The 10,332-nt window shown below is 46.8% G+C and overlaps 3 protein-coding genes across 3 annotated transcripts in view; 1 reads left to right on the top strand and 2 right to left on the bottom strand.

Annotated features, from left to right (window-relative positions):
• Positions 1-1,888, bottom strand: part of LOC103373749 (APOBEC1 complementation factor-like) — a 14,956-nt gene extending 13,068 nt beyond the window's left edge. The window contains exons 1-3 of the mRNA XM_008303718.1: positions 1,847-1,888; positions 406-601; positions 93-190 (exon numbers count right to left, since the gene is read on the bottom strand). Coding sequence (XP_008301940.1) covers positions 93-190; positions 406-601; positions 1,847-1,888 — 336 coding nt within the window. The remainder of the gene's footprint in view (positions 1-92; positions 191-405; positions 602-1,846) is intronic.
• The window catches only part of LOC103373748 (APOBEC1 complementation factor-like), a 7,968-nt gene extending 5,226 nt beyond the window's left edge, over positions 1-2,742 (bottom strand). The window contains exon 1 of the mRNA XM_008303717.1: positions 2,680-2,742. The gene's annotated coding sequence lies outside the window, so the exon portion shown is untranslated. The remainder of the gene's footprint in view (positions 1-2,679) is intronic.
• A 6,286-nt stretch (positions 2,743-9,028) lies between these two features.
• Positions 9,029-10,332, top strand: part of LOC103373746 (cGMP-dependent protein kinase 1-like) — a 52,914-nt gene continuing 51,610 nt past the window's right edge. The window contains exon 1 of the mRNA XM_008303714.1: positions 9,029-9,342. Coding sequence (XP_008301936.1) covers positions 9,029-9,342 — 314 coding nt within the window. The remainder of the gene's footprint in view (positions 9,343-10,332) is intronic.

The raw sequence follows: 10,332 nt of genomic DNA, 5'->3' as shown, positions 1-10,332 counted from the left end.
CATATGAGGCCGAATGCGCTGAATGTTCTCACACATCCTAAACATTCCAAACATGAGGAACCAGTGGCAGAGTGACGTGATTGGCTGCTGACCTTTCCGTTCAGAGCGTTCATGGCGGTGATGGCGTCCTCTCTCTGAGTGAAGTGGACGAAGGCGTAGTCTCTGATCTTCTTCACTCGCTCTACTGCACCTGCAACACAAGAAAACCACATTTTCATCTTTGTACGTCATCTGGAGCCACAGAGTCTCCGTTATTAGATCTCATACCTTCATTTCCTTTACATCAAAGTCATCAAGTGAGTTTATAAAAATCAGCCTCCAGAGACCTGATTTATTTTGGTGTGATGCCGCTGCTGCCTTCAAGGACAGTCGGACATCAGAGCTTCAGATGTTGTGCTTCAGTACCTGGTTTAAGGCTGTTGAACTCCTTCTCGATGGTCTCCTCAGTGGTCTGCAGCATCAGGTTCCTCACGTACAGGATCTTCACCGTTGCCATGGTGTCTTCATCCACCTCCACCTCAGGCTCCGCCCAGTCCACGGCGATGGCATGACCCCACAGCTGGATACGACCTGGAAGACACGGCAGGTGACTAGATACAACCTGAGAGAGGATAGGTGACTAGATAGGACCTGAGAGAGGACAGGTGACTAGATGNATCCACCAATCAGAGCTCAGAGCTGAGGGGCGTCAAAACACAAACAGCGACCAGATGCAGGAGATCCGTCGGACGGTTCAGCTCTGAAGAGTTTAACCTCAGCGAGTCAGAACCGCATCAGAACCGCATCAGAACCGGATCAGAACCGGATCAGAACCGGATCAGAACCGTCACGTTTACGGGTTGATGTCTCTCAATTATCAGACATGAATTGAACTCAAATTCTTCTTCTTCTACAAATATTACGTCCAAATGATAAAACACTCAGTAAAACATAAATTCTTATGAATTTAAGAAGAAAATCAGTTTAAACTCCAGGAGATCTGAGATTTCACATCACACGTGATTTCTGATTAAATCATGAGCTTCAGATTTAAATCAGACCAAACAGAAGACGTTCAAAACAGTTTAAACGATGACGTTGGACTGAAACCGAACGTCTGCAGCTGAACAGGTTTCAGATGTGATCAATGACTGAAGGATCAATCGGCAGCTGATCGTGTCTGAGCGTCCTTTCATCCAATCAGCTGTGGCTTTAGCCCCGCCCCCAACACGCCGTCATCTCCTACGACTCCCAGCATGCCCTTCACCTCAGCGCTGCGTTTTGAAGGCGTTTGGTTGGCTGAACGTGTTTGAAGACGCCACAGAAGGTGACTGGTCTGTTCAGCAAAGACAACGTTTGGTTTAAAGCTGCAGACTCGGGCTGAACCGACCAGAACCGACCAGAACCAGCGTCTCTCTGAGACTAACGTGTTTATGGCAGATCTATGAGCAGCTTGAACACCACACTGCTCCGTCTGGCCTCCTCTTGTGGCTGAACTAAGACGGGGAAGCCGGCTGAGGACCAGTTTGGATCTTGTCCGGTGTTTAAGTTCAGCTTCGGGCCTCAGGGACCAAAACATCCACCAGAGAAACCTGAGTCTCATTTCATCTTCTTGCTTTATTTATGAATGAACTTCAGTTGATTCTGAACTGTCTCATGAAGCTGCTGCTCTGAATATCGGACTCTCTTCCTTCCTGTGTTCTGACGTCTGTCAGCTGTTGGTTGTCGTTGTGGAAGCTGCAGATCTTCTGGTTTACACGTCGGAGCCTCGGAGCGACGGCAGCGCTCAAATGGACAAATTAAAAGGAACACTCATTCACTCTGAGCACATTAACTAACATGTTATTATCACACGTATGTGTTCTACGTCCTGGAACATGAGGCCGGTGTGATCTGTGACGTCAACCATCAGCACAAAGTTCAGATGAATGAAAGTCAGATTAAATCAGAACTCAGTGTCCGGACGTGGAATCAAAGTGAAAAACCGTCGTCATGTTCAGATACATGAGAAAATTCAAAAACAATAGAATCAGTGAATTAATGTTAACTCGTAAAGTCGGTAATAAATCCAGTATCACACATTAAAGCTACTGTTTTACTTGATTAGTGAATATTAAATGGATTCTAATGATTAAATTGTCATAACTCTGATTATTTAATCCCTGAAAAGCACAACAGTCTGAATGTCTGCAGAGGACTGACTGATTAAAATGAGCCTCATGTTGTTTTTGCTGGACTTTGCTGTTATTTCAGATAAACAACAGAAGAGCTCGTTAGGTTTTCATGTTACGGTTAATTACTGAATAAATCATCATGAAAGGTTTATAATTCAGCTTCTTCTTGGATAAAAGATCCTCTCAGGTGTGTTTAAATGTTCTGTTCTGATGAGTTCTGTGGATGCAGGACGTTCAGTTGAGGTTTGAACTGTTTACAGATAATTACAGTGAAGCTAATCAGCGTCCCGTAACGTTGAAGAGTTCATTTAAGGCACAGTTTCAATGTTTCCTGTTTCTGCGGCTCTGAAGTCACATTCTGGGCCGAGTTTGTGCTGCTGCAGCCCGGAGCTCTGCTCAGAACATCAGAACATCAGAACATCCGTCTGTTTGCTCTCTTCGCTGCTTTCAGCGTCTGAAGCTGCACCAACGAAGAAGACATCCTGCCCAAAACGCTAAAGTTAGAGCCAAAAAGAGTCAAACTCACCTGAGCAATTTCAGGATCACCTCCGTCCGATCAGAGAAGAGTCATTCTGAGCGTGTTCACGTGTCGTCAGGTGTGTGTGTGATCACATCATATCAAACTCCAAAGGTTCACTGTCCTGCTGTTAATGTTTAACGGCTGCTATCTGGGGACACACACATGCAAATACACAACACACACACTGCAGCCCGGCTCTGTGTGTGTGTGTGTGTGTGTGTGTGTGTGTGTGTGTGTCCTTTGACCGACTCTATCTGGATCACAGCGTCCTGCTCAGGTCTCTTCACCTACTAACACAAACACACATGTTCTATTTTTGTGAGGACCTTCACTGACACAGTGTGTTACCGGAACCCTAAACCTGAATCTAAACCTGAATCTAAACCTGAATCTAAACCTGAGCCTAAACCTGAATGGAGACCTGAAGCTGAACCTGGATCTAATCTGACTCTAGATGTGATTCATAAACCTTTAGCTGTAGTTGAGCTGCAGAGATTCGGTTTCAGCAGAAAACACACTGCACAGGTCAGTGAGCCTTTAAGGCCTGAGTTCTGTCTGCAGGGCTCCACTCTGCACCCTCATGTAGCCTGACAGGCAAAACTTGGGGTTTCAAAAAAAAATCTCAGCTTGAAGCATGTTTATTCACGGAAAATCCAAATAATATGAAGTTTAGTTTATTGTGATGATTGATTGATCAGTTTGAGTCCCGTTTTATCTTCTGTGCTTCAGCTCCTTCAGTGTGAGCGTTTCCTGGTTCCTTCGCTCTGTGACGATAAACTGAAGATCTTTGGATGAAACAGAATCTGTTTAACGTTTAAAACACGTTCAGCACGAGAAGATAAAAGATGAAGCGACAGCTTAAACATGAACTCACAGACGGCAATGTTTTGTTTTTATAAATACACTTCTGGGCTTTGTGCCTTTATTCAGAGCAGCAGAGAGACCGGAAGCCTGGAGGGAGAAGAACCGGGAGAGACCTGCAGCAAAGGGTCGTGAGCCGGAGTCCAACCCGCGACGGGGAGCTATAGCTAGCTACGGATAACTACAGCTAGCTAAAGCTGACTATAGCTGCTAACTGTAGCTAACTATCACTAACTACAGCTAACGATAGCTAACTACAGCTAATTACAGGTAACTATAGCTAGCTTAATCCAACTACAGCTGTCGACTATAGCTAACTACAGCTAACNATGCTAACCACCGAGACACCTGCAGGCCTCATATTCTTGTGTTACCTGATCTTGACTTGAATCTTATCACACTTCCTATAAAATGTGTTCATAGTTCAGATGTCCTGATCAGAGTCACTTTATAGCTGCTGTCTGCAGATACAGAGGTCCAATCTGATGCCACCTTCCTGATAACACACACTTCAAGTACATATAATTATTAAAGTTAATCCAGTGTTTCTGCCAAACAACTACACACGTGGAAAACAACTGTTGGTAGCCGTCGGTTAATGAAAGAAAAACCCACAGAAACAACTTGAATCTGACAAAAGTAATAATAAATAAAAATTCAGTGAAAACTAACCAATGGAAACCAGACGTTGGTTTTGAACCGTGGTTCAACAGAATTATTTAAAAAATAAACTCATGAAACAGGCCTGGACATAAATGATGGTACCTCTAGAAAGGACTGAAAACAATGTGACCACAGGGACATGTTCAATCAAGGTGTGTCCTCTAATCAGCATCACAGGTGTCTACAGACGTGTAACCAGTCAGTGGGCCTGTTTATAGGGTTACAGGTGGTCACTGTGCTGTTTGGTGACCTGGTGTGGACCACACTGAACATGGACCAGAGGAAGCCAAGGAGAGAGTCGTCTCAGGAGATTAGACAGAACATGATAGAGCAGCATGTTAAAGGTAAAGGCTGTCAGACCATCTCCAAGCAGCTGATGTTCCTGTGACGACAGCTGCTCACATTATTCAGAAGTTTAAGATCCATGGGACTGTAGCCGACCTCCCTGGACGTGGAGGAGGAACACTGATGACAAATGGAAGAGACGATAATACGAACGGAACCAAAAGAACCCAGAATGACCTGTAAAGACATTAAAGGTGAACTCCAAGGTCCAGGTCCATCAGGGTCAGATNGATTGTGAAATACCACTAAGTAATGCTAACTACAGCTAGCTAGAGCTAACTATGACCCTGTTCATAGGTCACCTGCGAGGTGAGCTGTAGCGACGCCCGACAGAAATGTTTTAACAGATCGTAGTTTCTTGAATATATTTTTAGAAAACAACGATATTCTTAAATAATGTTCAATAAAGAGCGAACAGTGATCGTGTTGAGTTCCAGCTTCGTTGTTCGGGTTGATTCTGCTGCTGTTCGGATCCGACAGACAGAACTCAACAACACAAACACAACAGCTGAACACAACGAAGGACTGTAAAATGCAAATGAATGACCAGAAGACTTCCTGCTGCAGAGACACCAACAGGCTTCTGCTTTCTGTATTTTCCTGTTTGGTAAAACATTTCAAATCCTGCATCGACATGTGAACATGAATTTCCTGAAGGTGCTGCTGAAGTAGAACCAGACTGTTCTGAGCTGTTGGTTCCTTTGCTTCATTTAATGTGCACATAAACTATCAGCTGATGGTCTCCTGCATCATGAAGCTCTCGGATCATCTACAGCTTCTCGCTTTATTAGAAATGACAGAAATAATCCTGCTGCTGCTTCTGTTGCAGCTCAGTCAACTTAAAGAGTTTTTCTTTCAGATTTGAACAGATTTACTTCAGTTTATCTGCAGCAGCACGAATCGGCTCGTTTACGATCTACCGGTCTGAGTTTGTTCGTTTTAATCAGCTCCAGATTAAATCCAGGTGAGTGAATCCCGACTCCTAATCTGAGTTTGTCGCCTCAGCAGGTTTTAGTCAGAACGAAGCTTCACGGCCTCAAACTCATCTGCAAACATTTAGATAATTATTTCATAAATACATGAATGAAAGCAAAAGTCCAGGTTCTGTGACTTCAGCTCCTTAAACGTGAACATGTTCTGGTTCTCTGCAGGTCTTTGGACTAAACAAGAACCGGATGGACGGCTGCTGTGACGGCGACGCCCTGTAGGTTCATCAGAACCACATGAAACCAGAACAAAGCGGAACCAGAGACAGGATGGTTTCAGTGGATCCGTCTGGTTGAGGCTGTTTCTGTCTCTGCAGGACTTTGTGGTCATTTGATCGAACGTCCAGCAGAACTCTTTAGAATCAGAGTGAAGCTGAGTCCAGGCAGCGGATCAGAACCATCACGTCAGACTTCAGGTGACCAAAACCAGCTGAACGTGGTTTGTTTTACAGAATCGATCCGGTCCCTGCGGCCCGGTAGGAAGACGTGCTGGTGTTTGACAGGTTTTGTTCAGGCTGTAGTGACGCTGGTCAAACAGCAGGTGGAGCCAAAACACTCCGGCTGAACGTCCTGCTTCAAACTGGAGGGTCTGAAAGCTGCTCTCAGATCAGCTCGTCGTCGTGTTCCGGCGGGAGCCCAGATCCGTGCAGGAGGACGGCGGCAGCATGAGCTGGACCTCCATCCAGTTCTGACTCCACGGTAACAAACCCAACAGGGTGCTCCGATCAGCACCGGGAGGAAAACCCACAAACACAAAGACACTCGGACTCGTGTAACGGGATGGACGTTAAACTCACAAGTTTTCTCCACTAACATATCAGATCTTTAACCGGATCGCAGCAGCTTCAGGAACCAGATTCTGAGTCCAAACTGAACCAAAACCACCAGCTGTCCTCCTGACCCGAACCCTCATTCCTGTTTTATGGCTGAAGAGAAAAGACAGGACTTGTGTAAACACCTGAGTTCGCTTGTGGCTCTCCTGAGCTGCTATCAGTGCTCGTTTGGACCCTCTGAGCTGCAGGTTCTGGTTCATTTGGACTCACTGTGGCTCCGCAGGAAGGAGGAGAGAGAACTCAGATACTTGAGTCATTTTACGGACCAATCAGCGTTTGTGGTAAATATCAATAAAGATTTTTCATGTGGACATTTTCACAGTTTAGTGGTTCTGGCCGGTTTTAACATGTCAAGTAGAACTTTTAATGTGTGACTTTGCTACATGGTGCCTGTCATCCAGGAGCTGAAGCCTGCAGAACACCAGAACACCAGAACACCAGAACATCCTGCAGCTGACAGCTGAAGGTTTCCGGGTTGCTCCTCAGTCGGGGGTCTTCGGGGGGCTTCATCTCCTCTGGACCCTTCAGTCCTTCGGTTCGGCCCTGAATCACAGCTGAAGCGGCTTTTTCCTGCACTTGGACTCAAGCAGGAGTCCGCTGGAGTAAAAGCAGCTGCTGCTGATGAAGAGGAGGAGAACTTTCGGCTCCGCTCGGCTCCGCTCGGCTCCGCTCGGCTCAGTGTTAACCTAATTGGACTAATGAGCTGACCGGGACCGGACCAGCGGATCTTCTCCGCAGAGCCTCTTCCCGCCGCTTCTCTCCGCTTCTCTCCGGCTCCGTGTCGGCTCGGTTCCAGCCGAACCTCCTCCGTTCTCCGCGGCTCCGGACCAGACGGAGGAAAGTGTCGCTGCTGCTGGACTCCTGCAGCTTTCTGTCGCCGAATCAAAGCTCCGGAGGTTCGATCCGGATTCTGCAGTGGAACTCGGAACCAGCGTGATGTGATGTGAGAACCAGCAGAAGCAGCGGAACCAGCCGCTGTTCGTCGGAGCGCAGAGCCGCCGGTTCTGGTTCTGTTTCTACTTTGTTTTACTCACTTTTCTCACATTTGGCCACAGACCTGCTGCTTCTGCCTTTTGCCTGCCTGGTTCTCCTGGAGATGTTCTGAAGGTTCTGCAACGGCTCCAGTTTTGTTTTTATTGATGTTTGGACCAGAGAGGAACCGGAGGAACCGGAGGAACCGGAGGAACCGCTGATCCTCTGCTTCTACTGTCACCGTGTTTTATCACCTGAAGTCACTTTTCTTTTCTTGGAAGAGAACGAAGAAGTTCTGGATCTCTGAGGAACCCAGAGCATTTTAAGGATGGCATCTGGACTCACAGGAGAACCGTCTGGATACAGAAACCAAGTTCTGGTTTTTTGTCGTTGTTGTTTTGGCTTTCTGTTGGAACTTTGCTGACTTTGAGACTCCTGATAATTCAGAGGAACCCGGAGGAACCTCTCAAGAACACAAGAAAAGAATCTCAAGTTCCCCGACAGACACTGCAACGGAACATCCAGGGACTGCTGAAAACTCTGAAATGGTCAGAGCTCAGAAGAACCTGTTGGATCCTGTAAGTGCTTTCCTCCAGGTGGAACGTTCTAAACCTTTTCTGACCCTTGAGGAGCCCTGGGTAATACCAAGAATGTAGAGGAACCCAGAGGAACCTCACAAGTACACAAGGAACGCTGTATGTTCTGGAGTAACTCTGATGTTGGGAACTCAGAGGAACCATAACTAACATTAAGACTTGGAAAGCTTTGATAAACTTTGTAGATTCTCAGAAACTCTGTAGAATTTAGAACCTTCCTGGATTTCTGAGGATCAATCCAGAAGAACCATAGAATGGCCTTTAAGACCCTTGGAGGTTCTTTGGGAAGCTCTAAAGATTACTGTAGATCCTAGGAGAACCTTTACAGAAACTCTGATGGAACCATTGAAACCTTGAGGAAATCTGGGGTTCTGCTGGGAATCTGGAGTTCCCTTCGTTTCTCTAAACCCAGAAGAACACTGATGACCGTCAAGACAAACTTTTCATCAGTGCTGTAGATTGTAGAGAAATTTTGAAGAACCCCTCTAAAAAAACTCCAGAAAAACCTTTTAGACCCTCTGGAAATCTGAAGATTTAGCTCCTAGAACGTCGAGAACCTTGAGGTCTCTTTGGGAAACTGAAGATTCATGGTTTCCAGAAGAACCTCTTACAGAAGCTCTCAGGGGACCTTTGGGATCTCAAATAAACCTGGGTTCTGCTGGCAGTCTGTCCCAGAAAAACCATAAGAACTCTAAAAACTCACTGGGAAGTTTCACAAAGAGGTCCGAGAGGAACCATGAGAACATCTTACACACACCATAGGGGGACCTGAAGGACTCAGACCGATGTTGGGAACAGATTTGGGCCTCGAGGATCCTGAAGAACATTTATGAATTCACTAACACTCTGAGGGAACCTCGGGTCCACTGAAGAACCCTACAACAGGACTGTAAGCAAGTTGGAACATGTAAAGGAACTCGACACAAACCTTTAAGTGCCCTGAGGAACCCCAGAGAAATCCCTGAGGGCCTGAAGACCTCAAAGAAGTCAGGGTGGCTCAGTGGAAGAATCTGAGGCTCCTGAGAGGAACCTGCAGAGACTCTGTGGACCACACAGCTCCCAGAAAGTGTAGAGGAACCCTGAGAACCCCAGAGAACCGATGGGAACCCTGCGGGACCTTCAGTACGCCCTGCAGGAGAAGATTGAGGAGCTGCGGCAGCGCGACGCTCTGATCGACGAGCTGGAGCTGGAGCTGGACCAGAAGGACGAGCTGATCCAGCGGCTGCAGAACGAGCTGGACAAGTACCGTTCTGTGATCCGGCCCGCCACGGTGCAGGTCCAGGCCCAGCACGGTCTGGTTCTGCAGCCCGACCAGCACCGCAGCAAGCGCCAGGCCATCTCTGCTGAGCCCACGGCCTGCGACATCAGCGCCCTGAGCCACGTCACGCTGCCGTTCTACGCCAAGAGCCCCGAGTACGTAACCATCTCCACCTCAACGAGGTTCTCTGATGTTAGATAAGGTTCTCTAAGGTTCTTTAATGTTCTCTAAGGTTCTCTAAGGTCCAATCTTTCTTGTGCTGGTCAGACTGTGTTTTACTTTTGGTCCCTTATTCAGTCCAGAAGAACTTTCAGGTTCTTCAGGTCACTTCTGTCTTCATGTTTGTTGAGTTTACATCTGATCAGAACTTCAGATCAACAGAGTTCTGGTTGATCCGGATGGTTCTGACTGGATCCTCAGCACTTGTTGTCTGTCTGTGTTTAGTTCTGCGGATGTAAAGCCGTGAAGTTCCATCAGAACCATCAACATGAAGACAGATGATTTAAATGAGTTTCAGTCGTTGACGGATCAGAACCAACTCTTGGACTTCTTGGTGCTTCAGGCTTGTTTTCATGAAGCTTCTTCATTTTAAAACAGACTGAATCTGGTTTCTACCTTCAGCTCTGAGGAGACGCTGCCCGGACCTCAACAGAACCTCAGAACGTCTCTGCTGGTCTCAGCTCAGTCAGTCCGTTCATGGGTTCATTCTTAGTTCTGTACAGAACCTGGGTACAGCAGATGGAGGTTTTGCTGACATATCAGGACTTAGTCAGAGTTCTGGTTCATTTTTACGTTGATGGACGTTGCTGCTGCTGCAGGTCCGATGATCGGTTCTGTTTGACAGGTTCTTGTGGGTAAATGTTCTGGTCTTGGTGATTTATTACAAGATGTTGTGTTTTAACAGGACGATGTTCTACCGCTTCCTGGCACATTGTTCTGTGGGTCGGCAGGACCGGTTCTGGGTCTGTTGTACTGATCTTTTCCTTTTGGTGGTCTGGCGTCACAGTGTGGTTGTGCTGAGGTCCAGTCCAAGGTTTAGCCGTCTGGTGTCACGTTTCAGTCGTTCTACGTGTTGTTGTGGTCGTTCATCACATGATGTCGTGGTTGTTCTGGTCCAGAGTCGGACTGTTGGGTTGTTCTGGTCC

This window comes from Stegastes partitus, unplaced genomic scaffold, assembly GCF_000690725.1.
Source record: "Stegastes partitus isolate 25-593 unplaced genomic scaffold, Stegastes_partitus-1.0.2 Scaffold2054, whole genome shotgun sequence".
NCBI lineage: Eukaryota > Metazoa > Chordata > Actinopteri > Pomacentridae > Stegastes > Stegastes partitus.
Note: the sequence above shows the minus strand (reverse complement) of the source record. Positions and strands in the feature narration are given on the sequence as shown.